Here is a 16,897-nt window from a genome sequence, read left to right as displayed (position 1 = left end):
GGTGATAGATAGAGTGAGGGCGATAGATTGATAGGGTGAGGGCGATAGATAGAGTGAGGGCGATAGATAGAGTGAGGGTGATAGATAGAGGGAGGGTGATAGTGAGGGTGATAGAGTGAGGGTGATAGATAGAGTGAGGGAGATAGATAGATATAGATAGATAGATAGATAGATAGATAGATAGATAGATAGATAGATAGATAGATAGATAGATAGATAGATAGATAGATAGATAGATAGATAGATAGATAGATAGATAGATAGATAGATAGATAGATAGATAGATAGATAGATAGATAGATAGATAGATAGATAGATTAAGGGCTATAGATTGAGTGAGGGCAATAGATAGATATAGTGAGGGCGATAGATAAAGTGAGGGCGATAGATAGATAGAGTGAGGGCGATGGATAGTTAGAGTGAGGGCGATAGATAGTTAGAGTGAGGGCGATAGAGTGAGGGCGATAGATAGATAGATAGATAGATAGAGTGAGGGTGATAGAGTGAGGGTGATAGATAGATAGAGTGAGGGCGATAGAGTGAGGGTGATAGATAGAGTGAGGGTGATGGATAGAGGGAGGGTGAGAGATAGAGTGAGGGTGATAGATAGATAGAGTGAGGGCGATAGATAGAGTGAGGGTGATAGAGTGAGGGTGATAGAGTGAGGGTGATAGATAGAGGGATGGTGATAGATAGAGTGAGGGTGATAGATAGATAGAGTGAGGGTGATAGATAGAGTGAGGGTGATAGATAGAGTGAGGGCGATAGATAGATAGATAGATAGCAATAGAGTGAGGGCAATCGATAGAGTGAGGGCGATAGATAGATAGAGTGAGGGCGATAGATAGATAGATAGATAGATAGATAGATAGATAGATAGATAGATAGATAGATAGATAGATAGATAGATAGATAGATAGATAGATAGATAGAGTGAGGGCGATAGATTGAGTGAGGGCGATAGATAAAGTGAGGGCGATAGATAGATAGAGTGAGGGCAATGGATAGATAGAGTGAGGGCAATGGATAGATTGAGTGAGGGCAATGGATAGATAGAGTGAGGGCAATAGAGAGATAGAGTGAGGGCAATAGATAGATAGAGTGAGGGCAATAGATAGATAGAGTGAGGGCGATAGATAGAGTGAGGGTGATAGATAGATAGAGTGAGGGCGATAGATAGATAGATAGATACATAGATAGACTGTGTGAGTGCAATAGATAGATAGAGTGAGGGCGATAGATAGACAGATAGATAGAGTGAGGGTGATAGATAGACAGATAGATAGAGTGAGGGCGTAGATATATAGATAGAATGAGGGCGATAGATATATATATATATAGATAGATAGATAGATTGAGGGCGATAGATTGAATGAGGGCGATAGATTTGGTGAGGGCAATAGATTGAGTGAGGGCAATAGATAGATAGAGTTAGGGCGATAGATAAAGTGAGGGCGATAGATAGATAGAGTGAGGGCGATGGATAGAGTGAGGGCGATAGATAGATAGATAGAGTGAGGCCAATAGATAGATAGATAGATAGATAGATAGATAGATAGATAGATAGATAGATAGATAGATAGATAGATAGATAGATAGAGGGCGATAGATTGAGTGAGGGCGATAGATTGAGTGAGGGCAATAGATTGAGTGAGGGCAATAGATAGATAGAGTGAGGGCGATTGAGTGAGGGCGATAGATTGAGTGAGGGCAATAGATTGAGTGAGGGCAATAGATAGATAGAGTGAGGGCGATAGATAGATAGAGTGAGGGCGATAGATAAAGTGAGGGCGATAGATAGATAGAGTGAGGGCGATGGCTAGATAGAGTGAGGGCGATGGATAGATAGAGTGAGGGCGATGGATAGATAGAGTGAGGCCAAAAGATAGATAGATAGATAGATAGATAGATAGATAGATAGATAGATAGATAGATAGATAGATAGATAGATAGATAGATAGATAGATAGATAGATAGATAGATAGATAGATAGATAGATAGATAGATAGATAGATAGATAGATAGATAGATAGATAGATAGATAGATAGATGGAGTGAGGGCAATAGATAGAGTGAGGGCGATAGATAGATAGATTGAGGGCGATAGATGGATACATGGATAGATAGATAGATAGATAGATAGTGTGAGGGCGATAGATAGATAGATAGAGTGAGTCTGATAGACCGATAGATAGATAGATAGATAGATAGATAGATAGATAGATAGATAGATAGATAGATAGATAGATAGATAGATAGATAGATAGATAGATAGATAGATAGATAGACAGAGTGAGGGCAATAGATAGATAGAGTGAGGGAGATAGATAGATAGATAGATAGATAGATAGATAGATAGATAGATAGATAGATAGATAGATAGATAGATAGATAGATAGATAGATAGATAGATAGATAGATAGATAGATAGATAGATAGATAGATAGATAGATAGATAGATAGATAGATAGATAGATAGATAGATAGATAGATAGATAGATAGATAGATAGATGGCAATAGATAGAGTGAGGATGATAGATAGAGTGAGGGCGATAGAGTGAGGGTGATAGATAGATATATAGAGTGAGGGTGATAGATAGATAGATAGATAGATAGATAGATAGATAGATAGATAGATAGATAGATAGATAGATATATAGATAGAGTGAGGGCATTAGATAGATAGAGTGAGTGCGATAGCTAGATAGAGTGAGGGCGATAGAGTGAGGGCGATGGATAGATAGAGTGATGGCAATAGATAGAGTGAGGGTGATAGATTGAGTGAGGGCGATAGACACATAGATAGATAGATCGAGGGAGGGTGATAGATTAATAGATAGATGGAAAGAGTGAGTGAGTGAGGGCAATAGATAGATAGATAGATAGATAGAGGGAGGGCGATAGATAGATAGATAGATAGATAGATAGATAGATAGATAGATAGATAGATAGATAGATAGATAGATAGATAGATAGATAGATAGATAGATAGAGGGCAATAGATAGATAGAGTGAGGATGATAGATAGAGTGAGGGCGATAGAGTGAAGGTGATAGATAGATAGAGTGAGGGTGATAGATAGATAGATAGATAGATAGAGTGAGTCCGATAGACCGATAGTGAGGGCGATTGATAGATAGAGTGAGGGCGATAGATAAATAGAGAGATAGAGTGTGGGCGATAGATAGATAGCATGAGGGCGATAGCTAGATAGAGTGAGGGCGATAGATAGAGTGAGGGTGATAGATAGATAGATAGAGTGAGGCGATAGATAGATAGATAGAGCGATGGCGATAGATGGATAGAGTGAGGACGATAGATAGAGTGAGGGTGATAGATAGATAGAGAGATAGAGTGAGGGCGATAGATAATGTGAGGGTGATTGATAGATAGAGTGAGGGCGATAGATAGAGTGAGGGTGATAGATAGAGTGAGGGCGATATATAGAGTGAGGGTGATAGATAGAGTGAGGGCGATAGATAGATAGAGTGAGGGCGATAGATAGATAGAGTGAGGGCAATAGATAGAGTGAGGGTGATAGATAGATTGAGGGTGATAGATAGAGTGAGGGCAATAGATAGATAGATAGAGTGAGGGCAATAGATAGATAGATAGATAGATAGATAGATAGATAGATAGATAGATAGATAGATAGATAGATAGATAGATAGATAGATAGATAGATAGATAGATAGATAGATAGATAGATAGATAGATAGATAGATAGATAGGAGGGCGATAGACAGATAGAGTGAAGGTGATAGATAAAGTGAGGGCGATAGATAGAGTGAGGGCGATGGATAGAATGAGGGCGATAGATAGATAGATAGATAGATAGATAGATAGATAGATAGATAGATAGATAGATAGATAGATAGATAGATAGATAGATAGATAGATAGATAGATAGATAGATAGATAGATAGATAGATAGATAGATAGATAGAAGGGCGATAGACAGATAGAGTGAAGGTGATAGATAAAGTGAGGCCGATAGATAGAGTGAGGGCGATGGATAGATAGAGTGAGGGCGATAGATAGATAGAGTGAGGACAATAGATAGATAGATAGATAGATAGATAGATAGATAGATAGATAGATAGATAGATAGATAGATAGATAGATAGATAGATAGATAGAGTGAGGGCGTTAGATAGAGTGAGGGCCATAGATAGATAGAGTAATGGCGATAGATAGAGTGAGGGCAATAGATAGAGTGAGGGCGAAAGATAGATAGAGAGCTAGAGTGAGGGCGATAGATAGAGTGAGGGCGATAGCTAGATAGAGTGAGGGTGATAGATAGATAGAGTGAGGGCGATGGATAGATAGATAGAGTGATGGTGATAGATAGATAGAGTGAGAGCGATAGATAGATAGATAGATAGATAGATAGATAGATAGATAGATAGATAGATAGATAGATAGATAGATAGAGTGAGGGCGATAGAGTGTTACACACTCCAGCAATGCGTCACTTTTGCGCCATACAGATACGTCAGAAATACTGACGTATCTGTAACTCCTTGCGCAATAATGCGTCATACTGTAAATATGACGCATCATTGGTGTCGCAAGGAGGGCGCAGTGAAAAGTGGGGCCCTAAGTGAATAGTATACGTCTATGTGAACATTTGCACGTGAGTATGTAATGCATAGGTGCATACATGTGCGAATGCGTCTGTGAGTGTGTTTTTTGTATGCATGCTATTTTTTGGTGTAGTCAAGATTTTCCAAGTACCTGTATGACTTTCTGTGTGCTGTGGAAGGCGGCGCTCTTTCGTATACGATTGTGTCTGGTGCGTGAGTGTGTGTCAAAAAGATGACAGCGCAGTGACTCACTGGGACGGTTCCTTCAGTTCTTGTCAGCCTGGCCTGGTTTTTAGAATTAAAACTGGGTTGCGCCTACATCTGTTTGCAGAAAGCAATCATTTTCTATCAACGCGAGGCAGGTTACAGAGGCCAGGTTAAGTTCTATGCAAGCAGGTGTCTGTGCTGAAGACTTTCACAACAATCTGGTTGTAGGATCTTGCACGCACTGTGGTACTCAAGCTCACCCGGCTATGCCGAGGTTTCTTAAAATTATACATGGCCGCTAAGGGTTTGGGTTATAATGATTGGCGATCTCTCAGTTTATGCTATGATGATTGGCATGCCTGTGGTTTATGCAATGTCACACCTCTCAGGTTAAGCTATGATGAGAACACTCACAGGCTTATGCTTTCATTACTGGTGCATTCCTTAATTTATGCAATGATGACGGACACACCTCGGTGGTACACCCTTCATTTACAGTATGATGAATGGCACTTTCTTCATGTTATGCAAATTTGAATGCCGCACCCCTTCATTGATAATATGAGATGGATGTCGACATGAGCTTCATCGATTTTGGCACACACTTCAGTTTATGCTGAGATCATTGGTGTACTCCTCAGTGTATGCTTTAATAGTCTGTGTACCCCTAGGTTCATGCTTTATCGAATAGCATCACCCCCTGGTTTATGCTTTAATGAATGGTGCAGCACCCCAGTTTATGTGTCAGTGATTGGGCAACCCCTTGGTTTATGCTTTAACCACTTGGACGCTCATGACGAGCTCAGCTCATGACGAGCTCATGAGAACTGCTCAGTTGTAACGCGGCTTTTTAAAAAACGCAGCGCGCAGTGGGAAAACCGCTAGCGCGCATGCAGTTAAAGAACTGTGCTACCCCTAGGTTTATGCTTTGATGAATGACACTACTTTTGAGTTTTATGCTTTGTTAAATCAAGCTACCCACTGGTTTATGCTTTTTTTTTTTTTTAAACCTTTATTGAGTTAATCAAAGTAGGACAAGCGCAGGCCTACAACCACAGAGGCCGGCCGCAAACACAGGAATCAGATCAGGAGTCATGCACGTGTATACGACCAAATGATATCGACAATACAGATACAGCATGTGATTGTATATGCCTCAACGCAGAAGGATATCAAAGGTTTAATTTTAAAGTTATAAAGAAGCAGGAGTGGCTGTACTATCGGTGGCGTCACACCATAACATGAAGTTAAGAAGAGATGGGGGGGAGGTACCCCGCAGTGCAAACAAGACCAGGTGATGAGCAATATAAACCTTGGGCACACTATGCCCGCCGAGGCTGACGAGGAATAAAAGACAATGTAATAGCAAGCGATTAGCGAGCATACCCTCCCGAAAACCCACCCTCCGGAGACAGTAAGGTATAGGCAAGTATAGACGCCAAACAGAGAAAGAAAAAAGATAAGGAGAGACAGCCAACCCTACTGTAAGGGAGGAAAAACCCTACCCAACGAAAGAGAAAGAAAGAAAGGGGACCATAGAACAAAACAAACTAAAATAACAAACCCCCCCAACACCCGCCACCCTGCACCCCTGTAATGGCTACGGCCTACCCCACTAACAGCGTGCCTGTCGCCCCGGAACACCCCAGAGAAAGAAATAAAGAAAGCGGAGGAGGAGAAGAACAAACACACTCCCGGCCACCTATACCCCCCGCCATTAGCGACCTCCCCAAAACACATTGTCCATTATTAAAAGCAAGTATTAAGCACCAATATGGGGAGGACCTCAACCAAAACCCCACCGACTCCCAGTGAGACACACAGTACAATCCCGGCATAGATCACAAAGCGTAGCTAACCCCAAAAGTCAAAGACAACCATGACAGTTCGGTTCTTCACGATAATCTACGTCGCCAAAGCCAGCAATCTCGCAGAAAGCGAAGCGTCCCAGATAGTACAAAGCAGTGGCATCGGATCTAAGGCAGGATACAAGATGAAGTCAGCCCTGACCAGTGTGATTCTTTATGAAAACCCATGCCACCCAAGCCACAGTATCCATGTGGTAATCGAAAAGTCCATAGCAGGTCGAAGCAGCTGAATCGAACCGAGGACAGGATACAAGATGGCGGCATCCACAGGACCAACGGGGAAAAATGAAGGAGATAAGCAGACCTCTCCGACGGTCACTAAAGAGCTGTTCTTGGCGATCAAAACCTTCGGCAACGATGTGTCGCCAAGCAGGAGTCATACCGGGAAAGCTAACTACGGTCTTAGGTGCAACATTCACGAGGCCAAAATCATCGACGTGAGCTGAGTCAGGCTGCCGCGCGGGAACCTCAGAACAGTAGGCCAAATCTTCCACCGGAACCACAAAATGCTGATCTTGTGTCGCAGCATCATCGTCCGGTCGCAAGCAGATATTTCCCAGCGTTTCCGACATTTGGTCATACGTGACTGTGAATTGGGAGTGGAGCGCCCCAATGGCGGCCATCACTGACCTCAACGAAGGTGCGCCATCTGTCCTCTCCATCTCCCCCCCCCAAAGAGACGAAGCAGGACTCGAGCCCCAGACTCACTTCCGAGGCTCCAGGCACACACAAAGCCGATGGCAACAGCATGCGCTCCCTCAGCTGGTGATCACAGCACCTTCGCCGACCGTGGGGGCCCCCCCTTCAACACCGCCGTCCCCAGCAGGGTCTCCGGGCGAGCGGTCCCCGACCGCGGCGCACGATGCACACCCTGTGTCACGAGACCGAGTACTCAGTGCCAGCTGGTAACTGGATTGCACATCGGAGATGCATAAAAAGATCCGAGTACGGAAGACCGGACGAAACACTGGTTCCACAGCCGCTGTTGATCAATTCCAGCCCGGATGGGCTAGAAATCGAGGTCCCGGCTACAGCCCTGGAGTAGGCCGAAAATGGAACACGACATAACTCCACCGCCCAGTATGTTAGGGAGTCCGGGATTGCACCACCGGTATCAGGCGAGCTTCATACACACGGGAGTCCGGCGTAGGTAAAGGATAAATGACAGGATATGCGAGCTGCCGGCAGAGGTCGACGGAGCCGGGAGCTTAAGCAGCCATCTTGGATCGTAGCGTAGCTCCTCCCCCCGGTTTATGCTTTGTTGAATGGCGCTACCCATTGGTTTATGCTTTGGACATAAGGGTACAACCCCTAGGTTTATGCTTTATTGAATGATGCAAACCCTGGGTTTATGCTTTAATGAATAGTGCTACCTCTGCATTTATGCTTTAATGAATGGTGCTACCACTGGGTTTACACTTTGATGAGTGGTGTAACATTGGGCCAATGCTTTGATGAGTAGTATACCACTGGGCGTATGCTTTGATGAGTGGTGTACTACTGAGCTTATGCTTTAATGAGTGGTGCACCACTGGGCTTATGCTTTGATGAGTGGTGTACCACTGGGCTTATGCTTTGATGAGTGGTGTACCACTGGGCTTATGCTTTAATGAGTGGTGTACTACTGTGCATATGCTTTAATGAGTGGTGCACCACTGGGCTTATGCTTTGATGAGTGGTGTACCACTTGGCTTATGCTTTAATGAGTGGTGTACCACCAGGCTTATGCGTTAATGAGTGGTGTACCACTGGGCTTATGCTTTAATGAAGTGCGCTCCCCCTTGCATGTATGCATTGATAAATGGTGCTACCCTTGGGTTTATTCCTTGACCAATATTGATACCCATTGACTCATTTAAACGTCCATCTTAGCACTTTTCTTAAGGATCATTCTTTGCTGGATGTTTCTCAGCACGGATTTAGAAGCCATCGTAGTACAGAAACCGCACTTACTATCGTCTTCAATACTATCCGTACTAAAGTGGATGAAGGGCACACAACCCTGCTCGTTCTTCTTGACCTCGCCGCAGCCTTTGATACCCTGTCTCCCCAGAGGATGGTTCAACGCCTCAGGGAGATTGGGATCGGAGGCTCGGCTTTGAGGTTGCTTTCTTCCTTTCTCAGTGACAGGGCCCAAACCGTGAAATGTGGCCCTTTCTACTCTGCTTCTAAATCCTTGTCTTGTGGTGTGCCTCAGGGCTCTTCCCTGATCCCAACCCTTTTTGACATTTATGTGGCACCCCTGGCAAAGTCATAAGATCATTTGGACTTGAGGTGTTGCCCTATGCGAACGACACCCAAATTATGGTCTCCATATCCCATAACATCAGGAACTCTGCTCTTAACTTCAAACTCTGCCTGCAGGCCATTTCCTCCTGGATGGTGGAAAATTTCATGAAACTAAACGGAGACCAGACAGAAGTACTTGTCTTCGCTAGTAATCAGAACATCTGGTCTACGGACTGGTGGCCTGTTAGCCTAGGTGCCTGCCCTTGTCCGGTTTCTCATGGAAAAAACCTATCGGTCATTGTTGACAATTCTCTTTCCATGGAGCGCCAGGTTAGTAAGACCATCTCCACTTGCTTTGGCATTATTAGGGTCCTTCGGGAAATTGTTCACTTTCTCTCCTTTGAAGCACAAAAGCAGGCTGTGGTAGCACTGGCAATGTCCAGATTGGACTATTGTAATGCCCTATATTTGGGTATTAACAAGGGTCTGGTGCAACGTCTGCATTTGATGCAGAGGGCTACAGCTAGACTGGTGATGAATCTTCCAAAATTTCATCCAGTCAGTGCAACAATCAGGTCACTGCACTGGTTGCCTCTTGATCAAAGGATCCTTTTCAAGTCCCTCTGTTTGAGTCCAATACTTACTTACTTACTGACATATGCAATGATGACCAGTGCACATCTTGGTTCATGCTGGGATTAATGGTGCTCCATCAGTTTATGCTTTACCATACGGTGCACCCCTCAGTTTATTCTATAATGACTAGCGCACTCTAGCTTTTACACTTCACAGCACACCCTAGGGTTATGACATTCCTCGGTGTTCTCATCAAAAGCAGAGCCCCTATATTCTAACTTAGAACACAGAATTTCACTTACAGGAAGGAAACAATTACTGCACAGGATCGAGGGTACCTGTAGTGTATAGCCAATTTGTGAATGCCAGGCCCATTGATTAGCTCGGAGTCTAGTGTGTCTTGGGAAATAAGAGTTTCTTTTGAATAGGTTTCTTTTGTGGGACCATTGAAATAACTCGCTATATTGTATATATATATAGATTTGTTCATTGAACTTGTTCACATCGCTAACTAGTGTTTTCTATAGGAAAGGGTAGAGCCAAAGCAGTCTTGCTGATACCCTAGCCCTCTTCAGAAGTCAGACTTGCTTGGCAACCCAGAGATTCTCTGAAATAATGTATGAGTTTTCTTCTATGAATGCCTAGAACTGTATTTTTAGTCCATTTATCACAGAAATAGTTCTAAAAATCGCACCGAAAAGATGCCAATTAAAAAAAAAAGTCTTCACGGGGGAAAACCACCCGAACCTCCCTTATTGCCATAGGTCTCGCTCGCTGCGCTTGCTCGCTTACGTTGATTCGTTCTGCTTATGCCTCACCAGTTTAAAATGTCACCAGCCACCCCTGCTAGCAGGCAACCATCCCTGTGACAGCAGCGAATCCTAGAGGGTCACAAATTGTGACCTACCTCATTAGTATTCATGAGATAGGTCGGTTTGTGGCTCACAAGAATGGCTAAATGAAATTCAATAAGTTTAATACATTAGAAAGAGCAAAATTGTAATCACAGTTCACAAATATATCGCAATTAGGAAATCGATATTCCTAATCTTCGTACGCCTAGCTATAGTTCTGTTCTGCTCCTAACCTGAGCGTCTTATTCAATGTGCTCATAAAACTCTCTGATTGCCCTTCACTTGTGGAAATTGTGGGGTAATATTTTGTCGGGCGAAGTCTAGTTCATTCATGTATCCCTTGAAGTCAGATCCTTGAAAGGGATATCCATTGCTCACCATCACTGACTCCGGATGCAGTATGTTGAGAAATTTTCAATAGCTCTATTTGGACGTGGTCAAAGGATGTAGGATTTAGGATTTCGATTGGTATTCTATAAACATATCATTGATCAACAACAATTACTTCCCAAAGACAAAAGTCCACAATGAGCGTGTATCAGAGGTTGCGCAGGCTTTGGGCTATCAGTTGCATGACACAAAAGTCAGATGGCAAAGGTTTCTTCCACCTGGTTGTTCATGCCTGGCTACCACAATTTCTTTTGAAGTCCGGCTTTGGGCTTGATGATCCCTTGGTAGCATTGGTATGCAAGTTGAATCACGTGGCCTCTGAAAAACAATGGGACTATGATTTTGGATTGTCCTACTACCATGCTTTATAGAGCTGATTTAATCCCTTATTCTGCACAGATTCAGGAAGGGGCATTGACTTTCAAGGTTTTTGTTTTATTTTTGGAATTTTTAAATTTGTAGTACCAATTGGAGGCAAGTGTCTTCTGAAGTGAACTTTTCGAGAACTTACAGGAAAAGTGCTCTTGGGCATGTTAAGTGGGCCACCAAGCTGATAAGTTTCTCAGCATCATCCGGTGGCAGCAGCTGACATTTTCTGGAGTTAAGAAGGAGAAAGTTAGGTTGGCTCTTACAGTTGGGGTGTATGTGTTAAGCTAAATGGATACCTCTACAGAATCCATTTCCCAATGCTTGGTGGATAGTGGTGGGGTGTTTCTTCAAACAGGTATATAAGTGACTTGTGGTCAGTGGATATTCTGAATTCATGTCCATGCAAGTAAAGGTGGAAATGTGTGGAGCTACATTTTGTGGCAGGTGCTTCTTTCTTGATCTGGGTGTATTGAGTCTCTGTGCTTGAGATCATGCCACTTGCAAATGCTACCGGGCAATGTGGCTACCTGCTTTTCTTGCAGCAATACTACTCCTAGCCTCACTGGAGTTGTACTAGTAACTAGGTCGGTCTAGGTCGGTCTTCAGCTTCAGAATGAAATATTTTGGGATTATGTAACAAAGTAGTGCATTCTTGACTTCAGAGAAGTCTTTCTAGTGTTCTTCAGTCCATTACGAGGGGCTCGTGTTGGGAAGAATCACTCACACTAGGTGACCATCGCTAAGGAACTTTCCACTTCTGGTGTATTGTGAGGTCCCTTGACATCTTTAATGTTAATAACATTCTGGGGATCTACGCTCACCCCCTGTTGTGAAAAGATAGAGCCATAAAAGCTGATTTTGATTGTACGGAAGGCACATTAGGATGTTGCAGTTTGAGACCACACTCCAATATCCTCTGTAAGATGCTCCATGTGGTGCTCTGTAATTGATTTGGCATGGATGAAATGTGATTGACGATATTTAGGACTTCCTCTAGACCAGGCATTGCCTTGTTGATGGTAAATTGGAAGATCCCTGTTGCCGAAGAGGTAATAAAAATCAGGACATGTACCTTTGCAAGACACATGAGTGGAGGTTGTCATTTTGTATGCTTTGTCACCCTAAGTGTACCCGGTATGCCCAGACATGGCTGAAGAGGGGTGATACCCTGAAACTCTTCCCAGAATGCTTGTTTCTGGTCCAGGGAGGACCTGGCCTTGCAAGTCGGGCTGGACTGTTTCCATGAGAAGCAGGGTCAAGGCTGATTTGCATATGGCTAGGTCCAAATTAGGGTGGTGTGGTGAGCAAAACACAATGAATTAAACCCAGATCTGTGACTGGAGGAGAATGTTTGATTTGTTCCACATTCTATCCATCGTTTGTGTGTTTTTTGCTTTTTTTTTATTATGTAATGTCTAGCCTCATTTAGTTGCAGTTAGTGATAGCCTGAATTTAAAATTGCTGAGTATACTGTCTACAGTAACAGTGCAGTGGCATTTTTAAATTTTTATTTCCTGGACAGTGTCATATCAATACAAATGCGCTTGGCACTGGGTTGTTTGGGTTTTATGGGTAATCAGGCAGACACTTTTTTGATTATATTGGTTTCCTCTAGCTTTTGTAGGTCTTGCTCTACCTACAGTCGGAGGTGAAAGAGGACACTTCTATATCTCAGAGCTGTGGCAGCTCAAGCAGTCAATGTGCAGTCATATCGGTTTTGGCTTTGTGGCATCTAACACCCTGTAACACATGTTGAAAATCTTTCAGTAGGTCTTTGATGCTGCCTGGATGCATCTCGGGAGCAAAGGCATAGATTAAGTGTTTCCGCTATTGCCCAGATGATCAGTGGGTTTTGGTGATGGATAATTTGGGCATTTACAGAAGCTTCGGTAACTATGAGGGTGTGCACATCAACTTCATGTACTTTGCATTTGGATCTTGGTGGCTTCCCCCTGAGAATGATTTGTGACGGAACTGAGGAGGCTCTCTTTATCTTATCCATATTCGCTTGTGATTGGCCGGGTCGATCACCTTTGTGTCGCTCCTGGCTCCTGTGAGACAGCATGGAGTGTTTTTTCTTTGGGTATCCTGTTTCTCAGGCTTTGTCCTTGGCATACTCTTCCATAGTGGTTTGCCTTTCTACAGCTTGAGCACACCTTGCCTTGTGCATGACACAGGCCACTAGGTGTGGGTCTGCAGGTGTGGCATGGACATGTGCTGCTTCTTACATTACCCCCTCTTCCAGTGGCTTCAATCATCTCAGGCATAATGGAAGGGTCCACATCTGGTTCTTCCTTTATTGACTTTGCTAACACATAATCAGTGCATTTAGCTCTTACATTAGACAGTTCATGTGATCTTTCTAGCATTAGGGCTCATCTGGGGTTCTTTTCCACCTGTCTGGTATGCCTTAGGGACAGCTCTTCCTGTCTGCCCACAACATCAAGTTGTCTCCTGTGGCTTCCCATTCAATATAATCACTGTCACATATGATGTTTAGTGGATGGAGTCAGTGACATTTGCTTTTTGGAGATTGACCCACAGAGGCAGTGATTCCGGTTAAGTGGCTCCTCTTTGAATCTCTGATCTGATTGGTGGTATTCTCCCGCTTATTTGTGGGCTTGCAGATGGGCACTAATTGGCCTGTGCTATGTTGTCCAGCCCCGGAATACAGTCTGTGATGCACTATCCTTTTCTCCCCCCTGGTTGTAGCTGCTGTCTTTCTCATGTGGACTGCTTCTTCTGCCTCTGTTCTGCAATGGGTAGCCTGCACATGTGGGACGCATGTTGGCAATGGTCAGCATGTACTGGGGGCTTGCCTTTCGCCATGTCCTTGTTTCTCAGGGTTCTGTGTCCTGGTGCCCCACGGGACAGTGCTGTTGGGCTCAATGACTGTTACTTATCAGATATGTGACTCTTGAGGCACCTGCCAGTGTGAGATGGAGAACTGAGAACTCTGCAGCAGCCATTGGGTGGGCTCCTTGGTTACTGCCAGGATGCTGCCCCCTGCACGATTTTACTCCACACTTTAGTTTTTCCGAGCTGATTACTTTCAGGGTGTGTTGGACCTGCATCGCAGCTACTGGTCTCCCTACATGGGTTGTCAGTGATTGAAGGGGCCAGCCGGGTGGCTAGCTGCCTCGTTGCCAGTGTAGTGTGGGTGGAGCAAGGACCCACTGCTGCTTAGGGTGCAGGTATTACAGACACACGCCAGCCTAGTGTATTTTCCGGACTGAACTAACAGTTATGCACAGTCACTCCCTCTGACAGTGCACGACCTTTGGGTGTGGGCAGCCACCTTACATCACGGTGTAGTGCAGGGGGTGGCACACTGCAGAAGCATGCCAATGGGTTGCTGATGACTGAGTTTAATTCATGTTTTCTTTACTTTACTTACTCTTAGCTATAGAGTACTTTGCGACACTAAAACCAGTTTTTGCTACATAATAATGCAATATTGACAATTAAAAAGAAGTCATACCGAGACATTACTTACAGTTAAAGACATATAATACATTTGAAAAATGCTTGTGTCACACAATTTCATGGATGGTAGATACTTAAATATTGGGGTCCCTAATCCCACTGCCCACAAGTGCTGCATTGCTCTTACTCTGGAAGGCAGCGGGGGTCTCCATAGCGGGTGCCCGCACTACTGGAAGGGGTGAACAGACTGCCTCTAACAGGATACTCTCTCCTTGCTCCAGCTTCTGCAGCAGGGACTTGACTGCTAGGAGGACGCCAGGGAAGTCACAGCTGGGGTGATAGGTTGCGGTACATCTCTCGCTCCATCGTGGGCCTGTGGACTCCACTGCCACCTGGAGAGAAGACACACATGAGCTTCAGCAAACAATCGTTGGAGGGCTTTGACATGTTTGTGGAGCTTACACAACATGTGATGTAAAGGCCTCCAAGCACTAAAAGAGGCTAAGGGTTCTAAGTCCTATTAGAGCATTGGAATGTTGAGTGCTCCATTGAAAACAATGGAGAGCTGAAGCCTTTAATAGTCGGTAGAATCCCGGAGCATCAACATTCCAATGTTTGGTCACACCAACAGCTGTGACGAAAAGGCCTCATGGAGCCCGAAGAAATTTCAACCCCATCGGGCTCGGTGAGGCCTTTGCTTTGCAAATAAGTACATTCTGCCTTCTAGGGGCAGAATTTTGTAATAGCCTTAGAGCCCGTCGGAGTGGACTCTACCACCCATTAAAATCCTGCTTCGTTGTTAAAGGCCCTCACCTTCAGCTCAGGCCTTTAACGCTGGACCGAGCCTTTAATGGTCAGTAGAGCCTGCTATGGCAGGCTTTAAAGCTACAATATGGAGCACAAATGCACTGTAAATTATTACAGAAACAAAATACCTTAAACATTACAACTGCATCAATAAATAGGCCACATTTTGCTCTTCCCGACATGCTGCTCACTCCAGCACAAGTCTTGTTTTTCACCTACAGCACATCCATACATGTATTTACATGTATGTCTACAATGTTGCTATTATATTGAAATTCCCTTGATTATTTACGTTGGGAGCGCCTAACACCTTGAGAAATGAATGACTTATAAAGCTCAACTGTTTAAAATTTTGAAACTAGGTCACTGCACTTTTCTCTACATGGAACGGACCTTGTATTTGCTCAGGTGATGAGATGGCAGGAGCTGAGAATCAGCTTTTATCCCTCTCTATTCTTCTCAGACTTGGATTGGAGTTAGATTCAGAAAGCATACTTTGTGCAAACAAGTTAAGCTTCCTCCAACAAGTCTACCAGACTACTAGTTCTGTCCGAATAAATCAAAGTTTTTTTATTCATTTTCTTTTCAAAGTCGAAACATAAATGTAATTCTTTCTTTTACATCTTTACATCCTAATTATTTACAAAAAATAAGCTACAGTTCATCGCACTCTTATGGCGATCTTAACATGGTCTACGCGTTTCAAACTCATTATGCTTTTAGAGTTCTCATCCGGACCAAAGGCTGTGAAGGAAAAAAAACAGAAGCTGTTTTAGCCTAAAGCTTAAATCTGACCGTTCCTCTTTTCAGCACCTCCTCATCACTCTCTTACCTTTTCAACATGGAGCCTCTTCAACCGGCGCAGGACACTGTATCAAAAACAGTAATATTAGGAATCGTCTCATAATCCAGAACCAGCTAAATAGCGGCCTTATGCAAAATATAAACCACAAACCAGTTCCGCAGGCACACTTTTACTTACATTAATAGTTCTGTTTGCCCGTCTTATTGGGGATCAATGGCCATCAGGAAAATTGAGGGGGACCTAAAACATGATTGAGCCCACATGTAAGCTTAATTATCATAAATCTAGCCTTATCTTTAAACGATACAACGTGTGGGAGCTGGCTTACTTTTTCCGCGGTCGCTTTTGGTTTGCAACTTGGGCGGGCGCTTTTGTCGAATGAATCTAAACAGAAAAGAGAGAGCGGGCGTCTGCTTGTAATAGCGTGCAATAATCGGAGCGTTGGGCAGTATTAAGCTGCGGGGCTGGGAAGCTTACCTCAAAGCTGTCCCCAGATGGCCACAAGTCTGGATTTCCGCTCAAGGTTTCAAAGTACCGGCAATACCGAATTACACTTGCGGCGTCTTCCTAGATTAAAAGGATCCTGGGATGTGTAGTTGATGATGTCACCACTGAGGGACTCGTAATTTTTGGGCAAACAGAATTATTAATGTAAGTAAAAGTGTGCCTGCAGAACTGGTTTGTGGTTTATATATTGCATAAGGCAGCTAGTTAGCTGGTTCTGGATTATGAGACGATTCCTAATATTACTGTTGTTGATACAGTGTCCTGCGCCGGTT

General features: G+C 43.7%; 1 protein-coding gene across 1 annotated transcript in view; it reads right to left on the bottom strand.

Annotated features, from left to right (window-relative positions):
• Positions 1–16,897, bottom strand: part of LOC144759966 (carnosine synthase 1-like) — a 562,866-nt gene that overhangs the window by 440,816 nt on the left and 105,153 nt on the right. The window contains exon 6 of the mRNA XM_078646511.1: positions 14,694–14,898. Within this exon, the coding sequence (XP_078502637.1) occupies positions 14,694–14,898 (205 nt within the window). The remainder of the gene's footprint in view (positions 1–14,693; positions 14,899–16,897) is intronic.

Source organism: Lissotriton helveticus, chromosome 1_1, assembly GCF_964261635.1.
Source record: "Lissotriton helveticus chromosome 1_1, aLisHel1.1, whole genome shotgun sequence".
NCBI classification, from domain to species: Eukaryota; Metazoa; Chordata; class Amphibia; order Caudata; family Salamandridae; genus Lissotriton; species Lissotriton helveticus.
The sequence above is the reverse complement of the archived record's forward strand: the minus strand, read 5'-3'. Positions and strand labels throughout refer to the sequence as shown.